Genomic DNA, 24,284 nt, shown 5'->3' on the forward strand with positions numbered 1-24,284 from the left:
CAGTACCTCTACATGCACTAATGGAGAGATGTCGGAGTGGGGGGGCTGCCCATGGAAAGGCGCCCCGAGCAGTAGGTGTTCAGTGCCTTGCTCAAGAGCACCTTGGCAGTGCCCAGGAGGTGAACTGGTACCTCTCTAGCTACCAGTCCACCACCATACTTTGGTCTGTATGGGGACTTGAACCAGCGACCCTCCCAACTCCCTAATCACTGAGCTACTGCCACCCCAAAAAATAAGGGTCGGTAGAAGAATCTGACGACTACGAAGAGAAGCAGAGAAGGCCGGGCTCGGGGAACACTGCAACTCCTCAACCAATAAAATAAAAGTAAATTCAAAGTATCTGTCTTTTATAAAGACTGGACACTACAGCTAAGAGTTCTTAATGTTGGGTGTAAAAAAACTGACTGGATTTGGGATTTGACTTGATTTGAGTTGCCCCAAAAAAATAACAGGAGACTTACCTGAGACTTGGACCAAATGACTCAAGACTTACTTGAGACTTGAAGATGACTTGGTCACAACACTGGAATAAACTATAAAAAATGTGACAGTGTTTCAGGTAGCACCGGGCAATATATCGACATAATATCGACATCAATATATGAGACTAGATATCTTCTTAGATTCATAATAGGACAGTGTTGTCTCTCCCTTTAAAGGCTCTTTAAGCATACCAGACTTATTATCTGTTCTATTATTTGTCTTTACCCATATAGTCATTATATCCACATTATTTTGTATAATATTCTGTGTCGCCCAGCTGTAGTTTTGGGTTCACTATTGCAAATTGTAGCCTACATATTTGAGCAGTCTGCTGTGTGACTGTCTCTTTAACGCGCTGACGCAGCTTCCTCCCGCAGACACACCTCTCTCTCTCTCTAACTCTCTCTCTCTCTCTCTCTCTCTCTCTCTCCTTCTGCGGACCTACAGACCTGAACACAAACAGAGACCGGGACCGGACCGGACCGGGACATAACACAACTCACAAGACAGACAACAGAAGAAGAAGAAAAAAGAAACGAGAGGAACCATGACAGAAAACACCAAAACGCACGTCATCCTGCTGTCCTGCGGCAGCTTCAACCCCATCACCAAGGGACACATCCATATGTTCGGTGAGTGGGGGTGGATGGGACGCTCTTTCCTTTCGTTTGGCTTCTTTATTTACACATATACTCATGTTAAAATGACAAAATATAGCCTATAATTTGTAAGAGGCACAAAATTTTAAAATCAAAACCCTGATTCATAACACATGTAAGTCTACACAAACACCATCATTAACAGGCTAAGAGCACACATTCATGAGACATGGCCCAGAGTCTTCACCAGACAAGAAAAAGACGAAGAGAGAGAGAGGGAGAGAGAGAGAAAAAATAAACACTCAACAAATAATCATAAAAGGGTTTTGAACTTGTACGTCAAAGTAAAGGGTGGTTGGGTATAAGAATGTGTGTTTTAATAGAAGACAAAGATCCACTGAAACCTCCCAAACGATCAATAACATCTGGCATAGAACCGGCGCTAAAAACCAGCTAAATGTGAATGAGGTTTGGTGTGCGGAGCGCGGTCGCTGTCCGGCGCGGTGGTGCTGAAATGGGCGACGGCTCCACTTCGGGAGAAATGTCCAGACGACACAAACCCAGAGCAGAACAATGACACGTTAGGGACATGATGTAACCCGGATCATCGCAGTCTGAAGCCGCGTTAGGGAGGAGAAAGACGGAAATGTTCCGTGTTACAGCTGCGCAGGCCTTTGCGCGGCTTGTGGCGCAGCCCAGAAAACAAGCCTCCCTCCGGACACACAGAAACACACACACACACACACACACACACACACACACACACACACACACACACACACACACACACACACACACACACAGTGCCTTGCTCAGAGGGGGCTTCCTGCGGCATTAACCCTCCTGTTGTCTTCGGGACAAATGTGACCCGTTTTCAAAGTGTCTTTATGATAAATTTGGGTTTCTTTTATCCAAATTGCTGCAATAATAACTGAATGAAGTTGGCTAGAAGCCCATAGGGTTAACACAGAATTGGTTGATAATTTAAGATATTTTCATGCTTTACAAACCAAGGAAGACAACAGGTGTGAAACTGAATTGGTTTCAACACAGTTTCCTGATCAAACTTTATTGATTTTGATTATCCATCAACAAACGTTCCTCTGATCTGAACTATTAACCAAAACAAATTGTAATTTCTGCTTTTTTTATTCAAATATTACATATAATTTCATATAAACGAGGCTTATTGAGCATGAATTTCAAAGAGAAGTGTAAAACTAGTGGTAAAAGTTAGTTAGTTTGTGGCCAGGTTGGCTCAGTGGGTAGAGCAGGCGCACATACAGTATACTGAGAGGCTCATGCCTCGACGCAGAGGTCCAGGGTTTGAATCTGACCTGTGATGATTTCCTGCCCCCCCCCCTCTCTCTCTCTCTCTCTCTCTCTCTCTCTCTCTCTCTCTCGCCCCTTTCTCACCTAGCTGTCCTGTAAAAATTAAAGGCGGAAAAGCCCAAAAAAATTATCTTAGAAAAATAAAATAAAAGTTAGTTAGATAGATTATTAAATAAATAAATGAAGAAAAAAAAAAATGAAAAAAGACCCAAACCAGGTGAGCCACCAAGGTGCCCATCTCACACTTTCTTAAAAAGATAACTGGTTAATTTATGTGTTTCACATGTGAACAGACATCTCAATGTTTGAGCATCATCCAAATATATTTACAAAATCAATATCTGTTGTTATCTTACTAAACAAGGCAGCACACTGTTCCCAGTGAAAAAGGACAGTAGAAACCTAAATGAAACTCATGTTCTAGATCATTTAAACTGGGGATAGACCGATTAGTGGCCCTGGCTGATTATCGGGGCTGTTTTTTTGGCAGTTTTCAGATTATGCGTATCAGCGTTTTATTTGCCTGATAACCGATTAAGTTAATGAATTAAAAAGTGCTCTACTTTGGCTCGGCTACAGCTCTGTGTGTGTGGCCTTGACCAACTGCCAGGCTTTGCTCGTTTGCAAGCCATTATGTCTCTCTCTCTCTCATGGGGGGGCCAAATTCTCTGGGCTGGCAAAGCAGAGAAAGGGGAGGTAACCTTTCCCCTTGTGACCTCATAAGGAGCAGATTCCTGATTGGTCCATCTGAGCTTTCATTTTCTCAAAGGCAGAGCAGGATACCCAGGGCTCGGTTTACACCTATCACCATTTCTAGCCACTGGGGGGCCATAGGCAGGCTGGGGGGGGGAACTCATATTAATGTTAAAAAAACCTCATAAAGTGACATTTTCATGCCATGGGACCTTTAAAAATTCCCATTTTCATTGTGAATGCATATCGGCTCCAAATATCAGTTATCGGTTTCATTAACTACTATTAATCAGTATCGGTATGGGCCTTTAAAAACCAGTATCCTAATTTAAACAAGACATTGGACAGATGCACTTTTCCTCGTCTACTTTAACATATCGTCCAGTTTCAACAGTCAAAGGTAAGACACCAGATCTCCACTGAGCATATCCTAATAATAAGTCAGGTAAAGGTTGGCTAAGAAGGAGTAACACATGATACATTATACTTTATGCTTTGTACTGTAGGAGGTTTAAACGGCAGCTAATGAGAGGAAGCGAAGCTGCAGGGTACACGTGAATTATTCACATTGAATCTGATATTGAAAGGATCCACGAATATAAGAAGGTTTTAGTAGATAATCTGCACGCTGAAACATGAATTATTCACATCTCTGCTGTTACAAAATGAACTCACGACGAGTTGATCAGGATAGCTCTCCTCTCTGAAGATAATCATCTCAAAATCAAACTGAGTTACACGTTTAAAATAATGTAATTAAGCTATTTAAGATGATATTGGATGGATAAATGATTAAGGTGTTAATACATAATCTGCACAGTGAAACACATGAATTATTCCAGTTGTCAATCACATAACCATAGCAACGTAGGGTCCCACTCTTAAGGCCTCCTTACAGTCGCCGTACTTCTTTTACCGCTGCAGTAGTCTCGCCTCGCCAGACCCTCCTCCTCCACAGCGCTGCGGAGGAAGGTCTGTCTAGTCCACACAGCATTCCTGGATGGGAGGAAAACGTGCTCTGTGTTTATTGGCATTTCTTTAAACCAATCACAATGGTCTTGGGGCGGGGCTAAGCTCCGGACGGAGCCACGGTGCCTCTGCTAAATAGTCTCAGGAAGGAACTGGTTTTGGTGGAACATGTGGACGTTCAGAAGTAGTTTTAGTCGTGCAACAGAAAACTCTGATTGGACAGATAGTCTAGCTAGCTGTTAGACAGACAGACAGACAGACAGACAGATAGTCTAGCTGGCTGTCTGGATTTACCCTGCAGAGATCTGAGGAGCAGTTAACCATAGTCCTCACAAATCAGCCGGAGGTTAGAACGCCGACACAGAGACAGAGGAAGGGGACGGACAGCCGGTGGATTTACAGGCTTCAGAGCTCTGTGTGTTTCAGCCTGAAGCAGAGACTGTAAAGGTTACGTCATGGGAACTTCAAACTAAATGTAGCAATATTATTGCGCACCTAAACTCTGTGTTGCCTGCATTTAAAATTCGGGGCTACAGTGAAAACATTCTGGGCTGTAGCCTTGGAAAAATGACCTGCCGACGAATATATCAGTGGCCCCTACACTGGTGTCTTACCTTTGACTGTTGAAACTGGACGGTATGTTAATGTAGACGAGGAAAAGTGCATCTGTGCCAGGGACGAAGATTCAGCCCTGGCACTGTAGCCACACCAGCCCACATTACCACGCCCGTGCAGCGTACATTCACTAATTACATTTGTGTACAGATGGTGACATAATACAAGCAGTACCTTATGTAACAGATTTTTTAATATTTAATGCAAGTAACTGGCAAACAATGCTTCCTACTCCGTGTTTCTCTCTGTTGACACTGTACATATTGTCCGTCTGGTTCTCTCTTTTCATCTGTTTTAACTCTCTAACTCTGCAATTTAAATGTGTGTCTGTGATTATACTTGGCGATTGGTGGAACACATAAAGCAGGAGGGGTCTATGGGAAAAACGTCTTTATTTATGGCAAGGAAATCACTAAATTCTGGTGGCAGGTAACAATTCAAAATACAAAATATAATGGAATATTATTATATTCAGTAGTCCAGTAAGGGGGCTTTCACATCTGGGTCATGGGCCGGATACACAGCATGAACAGGGCTTCATGGTAGCTTTTTCTCCCCACGGAGCACGTTTTGCTCCCAAATTGAAAAACGTAGGATTGACTTACAGAGGCCACTGCTTTTACTGCTAAATTGTACAATAACACAATCATGTTTTGGATAAAAAACGTTGTGAAGTGTAATGTTTTCTTCATTCTATGGATCCAAAATGATCAGTGATGTTGAGTATAGCCTCCAGTGTAACGGACCACCACAGTTCATGCATACTGTACATGTGAACCGCGGATTAACTGCAGAGTTTAACCTGAATGAATGGGGCACAGCAGAAAGATGGAGCAGAGCCACGCTGCTTGTTCAGGGTTGTCATGTGTACTCATTAGCGGAGATAGCGTGGGTGCGGCTGCCCCAGGGCCCCGTGCCAATTAGGGGCCCCTCAAACGCTGCCGATCTTGCGTCACATGACGAGAACGGGGCCCTCACCAAGCGACACGTTATCAGCTGAAAGAAGCTAATTACTGCACATGATCTCACGCTGTGATAATCCAGCTCTTCTTATCAAACATATATATAATTGAGCTCACTTGGCCTGTTCAGCACCATCGCTGTCCATCAGCTGGCGCTGTCCGTGGTGCTGAAACATTTTCACTTGACTGGCAAACTGTTTTCTTTGTTCGGCAATACAAACTTGTCAAAACATGTGTCTTTTCTTGGCGTTTTATTTGACATATAGGCTTACTGGCTCAACGAGTGACACATTATAACATATGCATTCATCACATATTTTACCGTTTTTTTTAACGGTTTTAATTTTAAAATGACTTGGTAGCAGAGGGCCCCGTGATGAAGCTCCGCCCCCACTGTACTGAGAGTCTAGCTCCGCCCCCATGTGTACTCCTTTAGGCCTACACTTCGCACCAGGCGTTGAAACCAACTGTACCCAAACACCGAATTAGACTACTATTAAACGCGACGAGATGTTTTTAACCGGTAATGAAACTGTGTCAATTTACTACTGAGGCCGTGAGACGGCCGCGCGGACAGACAGCAGTCGGAGCTCCGCGAGGCTCTGCGCCCCCCAGCAGCGGCTTCTCGCTGCGCAGCCTGATCACCGGGAGGGTCCGGTATACAGCCTGAAGCCAGCAAACCGAGATCCCGTTTGAAGGTGACGTGCTTGAATTTCACTGGACGTCCCAATTTGAGTAACCTCTGATTGGGTCGGTCGACTTTATTTATTATTATTTATTTATTTATATATATAAAAAGAAAATAATCTGACCGGCCCACATGAATGAAAAAACAAATGGCATTTGCCAGAATTGCCAGATGGCCAATCCGCCCCTGCCCACTGGCTCCCACGTAGGCCTGAGTCCAATCGTTTCTGAGCTGATGACGCTCTGTCTTGTCTCTGTCTGATTGGTGGAAACCCATCAGCTTTGAGGACGCTGCAGGGAGACTACAGTGTACTCTTGTCTCGTCCAGAAGCTTTGGGCTGAACGTGGACTTTAAGAGGCGTGGACGTGGCCGCAGAGACGGAACTTACTCTGAGTTAACGGCGCCTCTGGCTGCGGTCACATCGCTCTCTGAGCTGATGGTTCATGATGCAGCTGCAGCCATGTTCCTTCCTGACCTATTTTCTCCAGCAGCTCTCTCTCTTTCTCTTTCTTCTCTTTCTCTTTCTCTTTCTCTCTCAATTCAATTCAATTTTTCTTTATTGGAACATGAACAAAGAAAACATGGATAGTTAGATCATAGATTGAGTATCTCTCTGTCTCTCTTTCTGTCTCTCTCTCTCTCTGTCTCTCTCTCTCACTCTCTCTCTTTCTCTCTCTCATTTGGGCACCTTTTTCTTTCTCTCTCTCTGAAATGTAACTAGTAACTAAAGTAACTAGTAACTAAAGCTGTAACAGATGAATGTAGCGAGTAACTAAAGTAACTAGTAACTAAAGTAACTAGTAACTAAAGCTGTAACAGATGAATGTAGCGGAGTAACTAAAGTAACTAGTAACTAAAGCTGTAACAGATGAATATGTAATAAAGGTTGTTTTTTTTTTTTTTTTTTTTTAATAGATGTAATGTAAAGTGTAATAGAGGAATGTAATGGAATATAAAGTAATGGAAGCTGTAATAGAATGGAATGTAATGGAGTGTAATGCAAGTAACTAGTAACTAAAGCTGTAACAGATGAATGTAGCGGAGTAACTAAAGTAACTAGTAACTAAAGCTGTAACAGATGAATGTAGCGGAATAACTAAGTAACTAGTAACTAAAGCTGTAACAGATGAATGTAAGGAGTAACTAAAGTAATCTTAAAAGCTGGAACAGATGAATGTATAGGAGTAACTAAAGTAACTAGTAACTAAAGCTGGAACAGATGAATGTAGTGGAGTAACTAAAGTAACTGGTAACTAAAGCTGGAACAGATGAATGTAGTGGAGTAACTAAAGTAACTAGTAACTAAAGCTGGAACAGATGAATGTAGCGGAGTAACTAAAGTAACTAGTAACTAAAGCTGGAACAGATGAATGTAGTGGAGAAAGAGAAAAAGACTCAAGTAAAGTACAAGTACCTGAACATTTGGACTCAAGTACAGTACTGGAGTACATGTACTTAGTTACTTTCCACCACTGCTCAGGACTCTGTGTTACCTTCATGTTATGTTATTTTTGATGTTAATGCTGTTTCTCTTTCCTAACATGCATGTCCTGGTTGTATTTAAAGTCTTTTAAATGTCTCGTTGTTGTTGTCGTTGTTGTTGTCGTTGTTGTTGTTGTTGTTGTTGTTGTCGTCGTTGTTGTTGTTGTTGTTGTTGTTGTTGTTGTTGTTGTTGTCGTCGTTGTTGTTGTTGTTGTTGTTGTTGTTGTTGTTTTGAAATGTGCTAAACTAACTGAACTAACTCCGTGTTGCGTGTTTTAAACGTGTTCTCCGCCTGTTTGTGTTTGTTTTGTGTTGCAGAAAAAGCCCGAGAATATCTGCACAAAACGGGTCGCTTCATCGTGATCGGAGGAATCATCTCGCCGGTGCACGACTCCTACGGGAAACCTGTGAGTCCTCGGCTAAATGTCAGAGTACTCGTGGGAGCGGCAGAGTAATCAGAGTAAACCTGAGTATGGTTATTAGTCCTTTAAAAGTCCCCCCCCACCACCACCTCTTAGATCTTCTGCTGCCAGAGTTTTATCACACAAATGAAAAAAGAAACTCAACACAAGCTCTGTGGACATTTTTTAATGACAATTGAAAACTTATTTTTTCAGCACTTCATGCTTTTAATTATTGTCACTCGTTGGCTTTATTGTGATAGTTTAAAACTTCTAAAAGGCGACAAAAACATCAAAGTAAATAGTCCAAAAATGTCGACAATAACCTTTTAAAAAATTGACAAAAAAACTCATCAAAGGCGACAAAAATGACAAAAACAATCGTCTAATTTTTGTGTGAAAAAGGCAACAACTCCAAAATAAGCAACAAAAAGCAAGCAAAAAAAGACACACACACACACACACACGCACACACACATAGACACACATACACACACAGACAGACACACACAGACACACAGAGACACACATACATACATACATACATACATACATACACACAGACACACACACACATACATACATACACACAGACACACACACACACACACATAGACACACAGACACACACACACACACACACACACAGACACATACACACAGACACACACACAGACACACACACACACACACACACACACACACACACACACACACACACACACACACACACACACACAGACACAACTACTACTAACAGTAGTGTAACTAAAGAGTAGTGTAACTAAAGAGTAATGTAACTAAAGAGTAGTATAACTAAAGAGTAGTATAACTAAAGCGTAGTGTAACTAAAGAGTAGTGTAACTAAAGAGTAATGTAACTAAAGAGTAGTGTAACTAAAGAGTAGTGTAACTAAAGAGTAGTGTAACTAAAGAGTAGTGTAACTAAAGAGTAGTGTAACTAAAGAGTAGTGTAACTAAAGAGTAGTATAACTAAAGAGTAGTGTAACTAAAGAGTAGTGTAACTAAAGAGTAGTGTAACTAAAGAGTAGTGTAACTAAAGAGTAGTATAACTAAAGAGTAGTGTAACTAAAGCGTAGTGTAACTAAAGAGTAGTGTAACTAAAGAGTAGTATAACTAAAGAGTCTTAAAGTGATCTTGTCTTGTCGTCCCTCCACTTTGTCGTGGCTCTTTGAGCTACACGCTACGTATGAAAGCTGCGATATAAATAAAGTTTATTACAGTTTTTTACAATCACTCTGCTACTAATTTCAGAACCTTGACGTCATTTTTCAAAACTCTAGACACAAAACTCAAAACGATCATCACTTGTAACACAGACTGTCCAGTGTTCAAAACATTACATCATTCATTCATATCTTTAGATAAATCTTACACAATCATTGGTTCAAAAGACTAATTGATGGTGAAATACCATGGAAACGTTACTTTAGATCAGCCACACACAAGCTACCCATAGTTTCACTGGGTCATCGTTCGTACAATCATTAAATATTGTAGTACAAAATAGGTGATACATGTTTCATTATGGTACTAGATGTAAATACATCCCTGTAAAAGTACTGCAGTAGTAGAGAGAATACTACAGACAGTGGATTCATTGACCATAACCTGAAATGTATTGATGAAAAACAATACAGTATCACAACATAGGTTTACTTGAATCAAAGCAAAATAATTAGCTACAAAATAGAAAAGACAGTAGTACTGTAGTACTGTAAAACATCAAATGCAGTGTTCCTCAACTTGCTTGTACTTTAAAAGCTAAACAAAGAAGTGATTACTGTATTCTACATCTTCATCAACTCTGTCTGGTGGATTTGGCCACAGGTTCTCATCTATATCGCAATTAGCCAAACATCTTGGAAAAAACCTTCGGGCATGGCGAACAATGTGGTACAAGTATATATGTATATGTATATGTATATATATATAGGCCTGCATGCATACAGATCAGTATTGTCAATACTGTAAATAGTCTCAAAGATGGTACATGTGACCATAGTAACAGTGTCTGGTAAACAGTAATACATTACAGTAAAGGTAGTACATGGGACCATAGTAACAGTGTCTGATAAACAGTAGTACATTACAGTAAAGGTAGTACATGGGACCATAGTAACAGTGTCTAATAAACAGTAGTACATTACAGTAAAAGGTAGTACATGGACCATAGTAACAGTGTCTGGTAAACAGTAATACATTACAGTAAAGGTAGTACATGGGACCATAGTAACAGTGTCTGGTAAACAGTAGTACATTACAGTAAAGGTAGTACATGGGACCATAGTAACAGTGTCTAATAAACAGTAGTACATTACAGTAAAGGTAGTACATGGGACCATAGTAACAGTGTCTGGTAAACAGTAATACATTACAGTAAAGGTAGTACATGGGACCATAGTAACAGTGTCTGGTAAACAGTAGTACATTACAGTAAAGGTAGTACATGGGACCATAGTAACAGTGTCTAATAAACAGTAGTACATTACAGTAAAGGTAGTACATGGGACCATAGTAACAGTGTCGGTAAACAGTAGTACATTACAGTAAAGGTAGTACATGGGACCATAGTAACAGTGTCTGATAAACAGTAGTACATTACAGTAAAGGTAGTACATGGGACCATAGTAACAGTGTCTGGTAAACAGTAGTACATTACAGTAAAGGTAGTACATGGGACCATAGTAACAGTGTCTGGTAAACAGTAGTACATTACAGTAAAGGTAGTACATGGGACCATAGTAACAGTGTCTGGTAAACAGTAGTACATTACAGTAAAGGTAGTACATGGGACCATAGTAACAGTGTCTGATAAACAGTAGTACATTACAGTAAAGGTAGTACGGGACCATAGTAACAGTGTCTGGTAAACAGTAGTACATTACAGTAAAGGTAGTACATGGGACCATAGTAACAGTGTCTGATAAACAGTAGTACATTACAGTAAAGGTAGTACATGGGACCATAGTAACAGTGTCTGGTAAACAGTAGTACATTACAGTAAAGGTAGTACATGGGACCATAGTAACAGTGTCTGATAAACAGTAGTACATTACAGTAAAGGTAGTACATGGGACCATAGAAACAGTGTCTGATAAACAGTAGTACATTACAGTAAAGGTAGTACATGGGACCATAGAAACAGTGTCTGGTAAACAGTAGTACATTACAGTAAAGGTAGTACATGGGACCATAGAAACAGTGTCTGATAAACAGTAGTACATTACAGTAAAGGTAGTACATGGGACCATAGAAACAGTGTCTGATAAACAGTAGTACATTACAGTAAAGGTAGTATATGGGACCATAGTAACAGTGTCTGGTAAACAGTAGTACATTACAGTAAAGGTGGTACATGGGACCATAGAAACAGTGTCTGATAAACAGTAATACATTACAGTAAAGGTAGTACATGGGACCATAGTAACAGTGTCTGGTAAACAGTAGTATATTACAGTAAAGGTAGTACATGGGACCATAGTAACAGTGTCTGGTAAACAGTAATACATTACAGTAAAGGTAGTACATGGGACCATAGAAACAGTGTCTGATAAACAGTAGTATATTACAGTAAAGGTAGTACATGGGACCATAGAAACAGTGTCTGGTAAACAGTAGTATATTACAGTAAAGGTAGTACATGGGACCATAGTAACAGTGTCTGATAAACAGTAGTATATTACAGTAAAGGTAGTACATGGGACCATAGTAACAGTGTCTGATAAACAGTAGTATATTACAGTAAAGGTAGTACATGGGACCATAGAAACAGTGTCTGATAAACAGTAGTACATTACAGTAAAGAAGGATGATGAAATATTACATCCATAGATACTGTATTCTGATTGGTTCATGCTCCATGCTAACTGGTGACAATGAATCTCGTTATCTTGAAACTTTCATGATCTAAAAATGGAATATTGTTTATCTGTTTCCATACAGTCATTAAGAGTACTGCAACAGTTACTTATCATTATGAGTAGTTTTATGGATTGATAGTTAGATGATTGTAATGAAATGAACAGACAATCATCTGAAATGTAATGTGTGAATTGCTTTTTGAAATAGTAGTACTTTGATGTTAAGTTGTGTCATATTGAACAGGTGATCTTTGTTAAATGAACAAATTATCTTTGGTTTATGTGTAGTGTATCCAAGCAATTGAAAAAAGTATTGACGTCAAGGTTCTTAAATTAGTGCCAAAGTGATGGTAAAAAACTGTAGTATTATGATGATGATGATGATGCTGAAGACGAGGCCCAGATAAGATGGCGTGCAGCTGCAGCTCTCTGCTGTTCCCCCAGGACTTAGTGAAGCTCTTGTCCTACTTTCTCTCTGCCTCTGAAGAAACACACACACACACACACACACACACACACACACACACACACACACACACCATGAATAATAAATGCTTGTTCAGCTACCTCAGGAATCTGATTTTCAGCTGATGGTGTTTTAATGTTGGAGATTATTCACATCACTTATTAAGACCTGGTTATTCGGGCCGCGTGGCGACAATGGTATTTCCCCCCCAAAACGATTCTGTTCTGATTCACAAAGTCCCGATTGGAGACCGTCCTCCCTAAAAAACAACACCCCCATAAGTGGTATGATCCAGCATCATTCTGACCTTAATTAGGTTTGTAGTGGCGGCGCCCTCTAGTGGCCGTAGTAGTTATAACGGCCAAATGGCCTGGTAGGGGGGTGGGTGGGGAGTAATCAGATCCTTTGTGTAACTAATGCAGATTGTGTGTGTGTGTGTGTGTGTGTGTGTGTGTGTGTGTGTGTGTGTGTCTATGTGTGTGTGTGTGTGTGTGTGTGCATGCGTGCGTGCGTGTGTGTGTTTGTGAGTGTGTGTGTGTGTCTCTCTCTCTCTCTGTGTCTGTGTGTGTGTGTCTGTGTGTGTGTGTGTCTTTGTGTGTGCCTGCATGTGTGTGTGTGTGTGTGTGTCTCTCTCTGTGTGTCTGTGTGTGTGTGTGTGTGTGTCTGTGTGTGCGTGCATGTGTGTGTGTGTGTGTGTGTGTGTGTGTGTGTGTGTGTGTGTCTGTGTGTGTGTCTGTGTGTGTGCGTGCATGTGTCTGTGTGTGTGTGTGTGTGTGTGTGTGTGTGTGTGTGTGTGTGTGTGTGTGTGTGTGTGTGTCTCTCTCTTTTTTTTTTGTGTCTGTGTGTGTGTGTGTGTGTGTGTGTGTGTGTGTAGGGTTTAGTCCCCAGCAGACATCGTCTCACCATGTGTCAGCTGGCCGTCCAGTCCTCTGATTGGATCAGGTGAGACACCTTTGGTTATTGACTAGTTCCCAGTCAGAAACTGGACCTGTCTAGGGCATAGACTGTAAGTTAAACTGTAAGTAAGACTCAGGTCTATGGTCGGAAATGTCAACTCTGAAAGATATAATGTAATTTTCTCTGTGAAAGACATGGACAAAGACGACAAGGATAACTTGATTACTTCATTTCATTTTAGTTCATTTTGCAAACAGACATTACAGTTTTAGTTAGTTATCGTTTTTTCTGTAATGCCTCTTTTTTTTTTTAATGCCTCGACAATGTTTTTTCCCACCTAGTTTTGGTTATTTCATTGTTTTGGTTAACGATTGTAACCATGGTGCAGGGTGGACCCCTGGGAGTGTTACCAGGACACCTGGCAGACGACCTGCAGCGTGCTGGAGCATCACCGCGACCTGATGAAGGTGACAACATACTTCTCTCTCTCAACTTATTATTTAAAAAGTCTTCAAGACTTTGGTGTTTCCCCCTCTCATTCCCCCTGCTCTTGTGTGTTTCCCCCTCTCATTCCCCCTGCTCTGGTGTTTCCCCCTCTCCTTCCCCCTGCTCTGGTGTTTCCCCTCTCATTCCCCCTGCTCTGGTGTTTCCCCTCTCATTCCCCCTGCTCTGGTGTTTCCCCTCTCATTCCCCCCTGCTCTGGCGTTTAACCCTCTCATTCCCCTGCTCTGGTGTTTCCCCCTCTCATTCCCCCTGCTCTGGTGTTTCCCCCTCTCATTCCCCCTGCTCTGGTGTTTCCCCCTCTCATTCCCCCTGCTCTGGTGTTTCCCCCTCTCATTCCCCCTGCTCTGGTGTTTCCCCCTCTCATTCCCCTGCTCTGGTGTTTCCCCCTCTCATTCCCCTGCTCTGGTGTTTCCCCCTCTCATTCCCCCTGCTCTGGCGTTTAACCCTCTCATTCCCCCTGCTCTGGTGTTTAACCCTCTCATTCCCCCTGCTCTGGTGTTTCCCCTCTCATTCCCCCTGCTCTGGTGTTTCCCCCTCTCATTCCCCCTGCTCTGGTGTTTTCCCCTCTCTCCCCTGCTCTGGTGTTTCCCCTCTCCCCCTGCTCTGGTGTTTCCCCTCTCATTCCCCTGCTCTGGTGTTTCCCCCTCTCATTCCCCCTGCTCTGGCGTTTAACCCTCTCATTCCCCCTGCTCTGGTGTTTCCCCTCTCTTTCCCCCTGCTCTGGTGTTTCCCCTCTCATTCCCCCTGCTCTGGTGTTTCCCCCTCTCATTCCCCTGCTCTGGTGTTTCCCCCTCTCATTCCCCCTGCTCTGGCGTTTAACCCTCTCATTCCCCCTGCTCTGGTGTTTTCCCCTCTCATTCCCCTGCTCTGGTGTTTCCCCCTCTCATTCCCCTGCTCTGGTGTTTCCCCTCTCATTCCCCTGCTCTGGTTTTCCCCTCTCTTCCCCTGCTCTGGTGTTTCCCCCTCTCCCCCTGCTCTGGCGTTTAACCCTCTCATTCCCCCTGCTCTGGTGTTTCCCCTCTCCATTCCCCTGCTCTGGTGTTTCCCCCTCTCATTCCCCCTGCTCTGGTGTTTCCCCCCTCTCATTCCAACATTTGTGGTATTCAGGTTTTAGAAACACTCTTTGGACATCTATACAGCGCATTCAGAATCTGCATCTCAATCAGGGTTTTTACAGCAGTTTGTGACGGTTTACGGCCTCTCGCCTGTTGACGGCTTACGGGCAGCTCTGTGCGTTGCTATGGTTACTGTACACGAACCAACTAACCGACAGTTTGCAGGGCTGCGGTAGAGATGAAAAAGAGAAGACAGAGAAACACAGTTGCTTCTAAACATGATCAAAGACTCAGATATCAGCAGGTTTCTGGATATGAGGCGACCTTTTCTAGAAGCTGGTTGGAGGAATGAAAGAGAGACGCTGTGTTCTGGAAAACTTTTTAAAAATTTGGTTTTGCACGGCTGCATGTAAACGGGAATATTAGTGGAATATTCACTTTCATTAGCCATGGAAAGAGCTTATTCGAATATCGTCTTTTTTGGAAATAAAAGCAAGAACCGCAAAAATGTGTGCATGTAAAGGTAGTCGCTGTAGCAGAAGAGAAATGTGAAAAATGTCTGAGATGTTGGGTTGTTGTGATGTTTCTGTTTCCTCAGAGAGTCACCGGCTGCATTCTGTCCAACGTCAACACGCCGTCAACGACTCCTGTGATTGGTCAGCCACAGAATGAGACTCCGCCCATCTACCAGAACCACAACAACATGAATCATAAGCCCACAGCCAGTGAGTCACCTTCCTCCATATTACACACATCAATACTCACACAGAGAAAAGTCTACCTTCAGATTATTATGACTGTAATAAGTATAAACCACTCTCTTTCTTTCTTTCTTTCTTTCTTTCTTTCTCTCTTTCTTTCTCTCTTTCTTTAAGTCAAACTGTGGGGGAAGATCAGCGAGAATTTGGGGAAGATCTGCTGCGTCCGCCCTCACATCGAACGCTTCACCTTCGTCGGTGAGTAAACACGACGAAGAGAGTAGAAACAAGTTCCAGCGGTGGAAGAAGTATTCAGATCCTTTACTACAGTAAAAGTACCAACACCACACTGTTAAAATACTAATAGCAATATGTTACAAGCAAATCAGTAGTAGTAGTAGTAATACTAATACTAATACTAAATACGTACATATATAAAATTAAAATGACATGTACTTCTCAGCACAATCTACCAAAATTATTATAAGTAATTCAAATAAGAAATTCCCATGTTCAAAAAGGAGTAGGAAGAAGTTCATAAACAGACCTTTCTAGTCCTACCCCCTTTCTCTATTTTTATCCTTTAGTTAAATACAAAACAATTCAACACAATTCTTCTTTACATACACGTACGCCGTATATCTACCGAGCTACAGCTCACATATACCCATGCATACACACAAATGTAATCAATCAATTCAGTTATAGTCTATTTCAACGACATTTCATTTGTGGGACTGCTCCGTTACCGCCGGAAGTTCCCGCCAGATGTCCCTCTTTTAGGCCGGATGTGCGTCCCCTTCCTCTGTCTCTGTGTTGGCGTTCTAACCTCCGGCTGATTGGTGAGGACTATGGTTAACTGCTCCTCAGATCTCTGCAGGGTAAATCCAGACAGCTAGCTAGACTATCTGTCCAATCGGAGTTTGCAGTTCCTTCCTCCTGAGGCTATTTAGCAGAGGCACCATTGCTTAGCACCACCCCAAGATGATTGTGATTGGTTTAGGGTAAAGATACTTTATTCATTATATCACATACACATCACAAAATTCATTCTCTGCATTTAGCCCATCCCTCAAGGGAGCAGTGGGCAGCCAATCACAGCGCCCAGGGACCAACTCCAGATCTGAGCCAGTGCCTTGATCAAGGGCACTGACTGGAGAACCTAGTACATGTTTTTTGATGGTGGGGGAAACCGGTAGCCTGGTGAGACCGTCCTCATCTGGTGAGCTCCAGTTTTCCAGTCGCAGAGGAAAAGATGTTTTTGCTCTTCTCCCGACTGGTTTCGGCAAGAGTTTGAACTGATTGGTTGATTTGGCACCAACATAGGTGGTGATAGACAGATGGTTTATCCAATCAGCTAACCAGGATTTTCACCCCTTCCCAAAAGTTCTCCAACAGAAAGTTCCCCAGATGGATATGCCAAGCAATCCATCTGGCAGAGTCAGGTTAGGAAACCAGCACACCCAGAGGAAACCCATGCAAACATGGGGAGAACATACAAACTCCACACAGAAAGAAACCCAGAACCCAGAACCTTCTTGGTGTGAGGCCACAGTGCTGACCATTGGGCCACCACACTGCTTAAAGAAATGCCAATAAACCAGAGCACGTTCTTCTCCCATCCAGGAATGCTGTGTGGACTCGCCAGACCTGGACTGGCAATGCAAGACTAATTCAGTTATAATATCTTTTTTAAAGTTGTTTAATTGAAAAGTTGTAAAAGTATGTAATTATTCTCGCCCTGTCCCTTTTCTGTTTCATTGTTGTCAGATGAAAACGCAAACCTGGGCACCGCCATGAGATACGAGGAGATCGGTGAGTCGTCCCTGTAAACCTGAACAGACTCTTGTGTCGTGTCCTCTGGTTTTCCTTCCTGCTGTGTCTGGCCTCCTTCTGGTTTGTTTGTACCCAGTAAACATGTAGTTTACTGAGAACGTGTCTCTTTCCTCCTGCCTGTTTGTCGTCTGTAGAGTTACGCATCTTGCTCCTGTGTGGCAGTGATCTCCTGGAGTCCTTCTGCATCCCTGGCCTGTGGAAGGACAGTGATGTAAGCACACTGTAGGCCCCCCCTACCCCCCACCCAACATGTAGCTCCGCCCCTTCTCTATTTCCTTTGAACGCCATTGTAATAACCCAACAGGTAATTTCGATGGCCATGTCAAAGGAAAACACCTGCAAAAAGAAAGCGTTAGCATGCAGCGTTATTCTTCTCTCACACTGCTAACGAGCGACACATCATGCTAATATGAATGCTAGCTGTTAGCAAGAGACAGTGAAGGAATCCAAGGGTTTGAATGATGTAACTGAGTGTCTGTTAAAGAGTAAGATCCTTTTAGTTTAACATGAAACAGCCCCGAAATCACCATCACCAAACTCCAGTGTATACACCAAACTCCTACACGCTAAAAGTCCTGATTATTTACATGGAGTCTGGTGGAGATATGCTGGCTCTATACACGCTAAAAGTCCTGATTATTTACATGGAGTCTGGTGGAGATATGCTGGCTCTATACACGCTAAAAGTCCTGATTATTTACATGGAGTCTGGTGGAGATATGCTGGCTCTATACACGCTAAAAGTCCTGATTATTTACATGGAGTCTGGTGGAGATATGCTGGCTCTATACACTCTAAAAGTCCTGATTATTTACATGGAGTCTGGTGGAGATATGCTGGCTCTATACACACTAAAAGTCCTGATTATTTACATGGAGTCTGGTGGAAATATGCTGGCTCTATACACTCTAAAAGTCCTGATTATTTACATGGAGTCTGGTGGAAATATGCTGGCTCTATACACGCTAAAAGTCCTGATTATTTACATGGAGTCTGGTGGAGTTTGGTGATGGTGATTTCGGGGCTGTTTCATGTTAAACTAAAAGGATCTTACTCTTTAACTAAAAGGTCTATCTCTGTAGAGATCCATCCCATAAGTTCCCATAAGTTTGTCACACACTTATAATAACAATAATAATCTGAGTCTGTCAGTGGCAACAACAGAACTTTTAGTGGATTCTAACTGACGCTGAAAATTTGCCCAATAATGTTACATTACAGCTTGTTTCTTGCTTAATACTGGACCAATTTCAAAGTTGTTCCCATCAGTCACTTGGACACAAAACATGGAAGTTGCCCTTTAAGGAAAATATATTTAATTCAAAGAGGGAACAATTTACTTGACTATCATACACTGGAACGTCTTTAATCCAGTGTATGATAGTTTTCTTTCTGGTTCAACACTGTCAGGATGGTTTCTTCTAGCAATCAATTTATCAGCAGTAATGATTAGTGAGTCAAAGTTCAGCACAGAAATTCATTTCTCCTAAACGAGTGATCTGAGTCATCTCCTGAGTCATCATGAGATGGATTAATTCAGTCCAGCTTTTGTCATAAATGCCAGTATTATCACCTTCAGCCTGCTGCGTAGCGCTGCCTGCAGAGTGACTGACGGTTGTGTTTCTGTGGGTATCAGATGGAGGTGATCGTGGGAGATTTTGGGATCGTGGTTGTTCCTCGTGATGGAGCCGACACAGAGAAGATCATGAATCACTCTTCCATTCTCCGCAAGTTCAAGGTTAATATCACAGTTAAACTCTAGATGATTTACCCTTTAAGGAAGACAAACGTCCACCTTGTTTGTCTCATCTAATACCTCTTGTTTTCAGGACAACATCACTGTGGTGAAAGACGGGATGAGCCACCCGATGTCCATCGTCAGCTCAACTAAGAGCAGGTGGGAATAAAGGGCTCCTGCACCCTGCTTGTATGGCGTGAGCGTGGCGTTTCTGTTACGTGTCAGTTGCGTGGCAGCTGCGTGGCTTTTTCTATGTCTTTGCAGACCAGAAACATGTCTGACGTGGCGCTGCTGCTGATAGCCTTGTCTGTAGACATGAATGTTTCCCATTGATAAAATGAAATAATAGCGACGTCGGCAGTATTGACGGCAAAATAGGCTCCAGAATATTTCGTTCTGTATTGACAGGTGCAATATTTGATATTATATATTATTTTTTTAAATTATATTTATATATCTGCATTTATGTCAAAACCTCGTGACTTTCAAACATCCAAACGTCATTTATTAAATGTATTTGTGTCAAAATGACATATAAACATCTTTTACGATTTTATTTTGCCCAGAAACACTTCCAGCACGCTTGCGTGTCGCGTGAAAAATAGGCGTCGTCCTATTTCTAACATGCACGCATTTTCGGTGCGGCGCGGCTCGAGCCGAACCTGAGACGTGCGTGTCATGCAGGCAGTGTGCAAGTTCTAACTGTCGAAAGTTGCTGCCACGGAGCTTGATTGTGTCCATCAGATGTCTGAGAGGACTACTCTATTCTAAACGTCTGAATGCTTAGTACCAGCACTTCTGATTTTTGTCCATATGAGTACCCTTACTTCTAATTGTTATTAACAGTATTGTTAATAGGCTGATATACTAACATATGCCATATATCATGATTCATTGGGAGAAACCAAGCAATTCAATGTAAAATCAGACAGCACCCCTATGTAGCCCCGATGGAATGATCCTTAAGACAAATTGGGACGGATGTAGCTCAGTGTATGGGGACTTAGCTTAGGCACCAGAGGGTCGCCGGTTCAAGTCAACATACGTAGCAAGTATGGAGTTGGACTGGCAGCTGGAGAAGGTGTGTCATGGCTGACCTGGCTTCATACCTTTAAAATGCATGTGTGTGCTGTGTGTGGAAAATGAGGGATTTGCAAGTACACATTTCAACTACCAATTGCCTTGTGTACTTTTGTGGAATGACAATGATAACCACCTTTAACCAACTCGACTTGGTTAAAGGTGCTCCAAAGATGTTTCGTGCCCCGGAACGTTTTCAATTTAGTTTGATTTAAAGTGTCAAATCATAGATAAGTTATCTCAGGACACTTCACAGATAGAATCGGTCTAGACCCCACTCTGTAATTTACAGACTCATGCTTGAAGTTTAACTGTTTAGTTTTTTCTGGCTTGATTGATAGATATAAATGGGGATCATCTGCATAACATAACAGTGAAGGTTTATAGTGTTTACTGATTATACTGCCTAAAGGAAGCATATATATATATATTATAAGGTGAAAAGAATTGGACCAAGCACAGAGCCTTCTGGAACACCAAAGTTTAAAGACACGGCAATGATTTGACCGTGAGACAAGATGATTATGAATGCATCCAAGACACATACAATGATCAAGTCATGCAACTGCTGAATTAGGGTACCGACACCTCTTTTGGACCAATTCAGGCACTGGCTTTCAGCTTGTAGAAAGTCCTCTTTACAAATAGATGTTCTTGAGTTTTGTACATAAAGAACCAAATGCTGTACAATGGTTCAACCAGAATGACAACTGAAAGGGCAGAAAGTGACAAAGATCCCTGTAAACTTTAATGCCGTTTCACAACGTTAAATAGAACCAAAGATATCATACGAACCGTTGTTTGAAAATATGTTTATGGACCCAACGGGTTAGCTGAAAGATGCCATGAAGCTGAAAACACGTTTGTATTTTTTTGGCTCATGGAATGTTGATGTTTTGGAGATACATGTTTGATATAGGACAGTGATGAAGAGTTTAGCAGGTTAAATGTAAAATATAAAAAAAAACTGAGTAATGTATGTCCCTTCCTCACCCCATCTATCAGACTGGCCCTGCAGCACGGTGACGGCCATGTTGTGGACTACCTGAGTCAGCCCGTCATTGACTACATTCTACAGAGTCAGCTCTACATCAACGCCTCTGGATAGACACAACAACCTGCCTGCAAAGAAACCCCAAAACGTCCTTCTTTGTCTTCTGTGTCAAACATATACTCTTCTTTGAGCTTTTCCAAAACCGGAGCATTAGTGTCCCTACTTCTGTCTGTGTCATGACGTTACCATCAGGGAGGGGGCCAGGGTGGGTTGCGGCAATTTTGGGATGAGATTGGGGTGTTGGTGAGTAGGTATGGAGGTCATCTTTAAGGGCTGCAGGGGTGTCATCGATGTATTTTCACTGCAGTGGTAACAGCAGTGTTTTCTCTGTTTGTTATGTCTTTATTAAAAGTTTGGGGTTGCATGACACACAACCAGGCATGCTCAGTGTACCAGGGGCTGATTTGAAAAAAAATAAAAATTCTGTATCAGGGTAGCATTTAGCTAAAAGGCGACAGGGTTATTGGGCCTCACGCAAGAACCAATCGCACTGACAGATTTGTAAGTAAAAGTTTGAAATTCCCAAACTGCTCCCAATTTATAGTCTTCTCTTTTATATGTATGACATATAAACAAGTGGTGTTTTCTTTCCCAAAACAACTTGTCCATGTCATAGTTATAAGGGCATCCGGACTTGTTTAAAGGTGCTCTGAGGGTTTTTTGTCTCTCATTCCAGAGACTTCTTCAGCGAACGGTTGGGAAACCCAGCTATTTAACCTCTTTGTGGTCGTTGTCAAGATGATCGAAATCCTTTTTGTTCATTCAGTCGGAACTGAATAAGTTTCTCGTTTGAGAGACAAAAAGTCTTCAGAGCACCTTTAATCAAGTCGCCCTTGACTTTTATCGGCAGGGTTATTGGGCCTCATGCAAGATCCGCTCGTACAAACAAATTCGTAAGAAAAAGTCATTTTTTCCCCAATACTTTATAGTGTTCTCTTTTATGTATGAAATAAATACAGTAAGTGGTCCTTTCTCTCCCAAAACAACTTGTCCAGGTCATAGTTGTCCAAAGAAGGGTTAAAATCAAATGCTACTCGACTTGGTTAAAGTTGCTCCGAAGATGTTTCGTGCCCCGTAAAGTTTTCAATTTAGTTTTATTTAAAGTGTCAAATCATAGAGAAGTTATCTCAGGACACTTCACAGTCTTTGTAAGTCCAGTATTTTTGTGGGGCGACCTCATAGTCTGAAGCACTGATACTGAAGTTGTTTTATACCTTTTTAGAAAAGGTATTGACAGCTAACGTAGCCACCTAGTTTCAAGATTTTAAATTCAATTTATTTCATTTATAAAGCACTTTGCACTTTGCACTTGCTTCACAAAGACAAAAACATATGTATACAACCATAAAACACACAAATATACATATATACATGTGGTGGAAAGATAATAAAATTTTAATAGAAACAAGTTGAAACCCAAAGAGTAAAAGTGCATCTAAAAGTGTTGAAACATAAACACGGTCGGATGCGTCTTTCGACTGTACGTTCTCTCTGAACACAACATAAGATTTGTTCACAATCAAATGGAAACGTTCTTGCTTGAGGCCCGTTTTCATTTTGTCAGATGTTTTGAAGGAAGTTTAACTTGAGGATCTCAAGTTTGACAACAAGTACACTCAGCTACCGTCATTGTCTGTCCTGCTGTAGCTGTATCTAAAACTGTACATAGTGACACACCGATCGTAGTTCAGGGCAACAGTTTAACCTCCGAGCTAAAGGTATAATAACCTGCAGGTAAACATAGCAACAGTACCGATGCTTAAGGCTCTGTTTGTGGTTTACATAACCTAACCGTTAAACTAACTCCAAACCAACACATTCTCACTCCCAGTGCGTCAAAAAAGGGACGGTTGGTCAGGTGCCTTTGGCGTTTGTTTCTGACACAAAAAGTCTCTTTGACTCAATCAGATGCAGCAGGGCTTTCAACTAATTCACACTTGGTTAGGGAGCCATTTAAAAAAATTATGTTTAAGTGGCATGCTGCACAACAACGGAACAGTTAGGTTTAGGAAAAGCTCTTGGGTGGAGTTTCTAAAAGTATGTTTAAGTGAGAGGTTTAGGAAAAGATCGTGGGAGGGTTAGGGTTAAGGCTTGATTATACTCAAACGTTACGAGCATGCACGGAGATGTTTATGCTCAACGCTTTGTTTGTGACCCCGGATAAGCGGACGAAGATGGATGGCATTGTTTGTAGCAGTATTCTCTGAAACACCAGGGGGCGTACGAACAAAATAATCTGTGAATAGGCAAGAAGTAGTAGAGAAGAAGAGAGCAGAAGTAAAGGCAAGTAGGGCGCGTGGCAACAGTAGTAAACACATCCATTATAAACACCGGTGTAACGCTAAAAATTACATTTATCTACTCTAATCATTAACGTGACTGTCATTTATCTCCAAATCTAAATGGCTGTCTGCCTGTAACTGTTAAGAACACTCTCTTCTTTTCCCAGTGTAGTGTTTGACCCTGTGGTCTGTACGTGAAGAATCCTACAGATGTTTGTAGAGGCGAACCTGCTCTTCCCAGCCGACTGTGTTGAACTGAAAGAGCAGCGCTCGTTGAGTTAGAAATTCAGAGGTGCACGACAACGCGCCACGACAACTTGGGGAGCCTTCACGCTGGAAACAACAGCCGTGGTGACGTAATTTTATGGCTCATGCACCGCGTGCCGGGAACACGCAGCTACCATAAACCTCGCTTCAGGGTGTTGTTTGCCTCCTTACGCTGATTTTCTGTCTTTCATACTACTCTCTACCGGGGTCTCTCTTAATACTACGTCATCTTACAAGTAGGGTTGGGCATCGTTTGGATTTGAACAATTCTGATTCCAATTCCGATTCTTCCTTTGGATT

At 42.0% G+C, this 24,284-nt stretch overlaps 1 protein-coding gene across 1 annotated transcript; it reads left to right on the forward strand.

Annotated features, from left to right (window-relative positions):
• The first annotated feature begins 891 nt into the window (after nt 1–891).
• On the forward strand, nt 892–24,284 carry nmnat2 (nicotinamide nucleotide adenylyltransferase 2). The gene is made up of 11 exons (XM_039816589.1): nt 892–1,115; nt 8,142–8,230; nt 13,448–13,515; nt 13,859–13,937; nt 15,628–15,754; nt 15,905–15,985; nt 17,498–17,542; nt 17,698–17,774; nt 19,200–19,301; nt 19,393–19,460; nt 21,387–24,284. Exons 1-11 carry the CDS (start codon nt 1,031–1,033, stop codon nt 21,487–21,489), a joined length of 924 nt encoding a protein of 307 aa, XP_039672523.1. The 5' UTR covers nt 892–1,030; the 3' UTR covers nt 21,490–24,284.

Source organism: Perca fluviatilis, chromosome 11 (assembly GCF_010015445.1).
Source record: "Perca fluviatilis chromosome 11, GENO_Pfluv_1.0, whole genome shotgun sequence".
NCBI classification, from domain to species: Eukaryota; Metazoa; Chordata; class Actinopteri; order Perciformes; family Percidae; genus Perca; species Perca fluviatilis.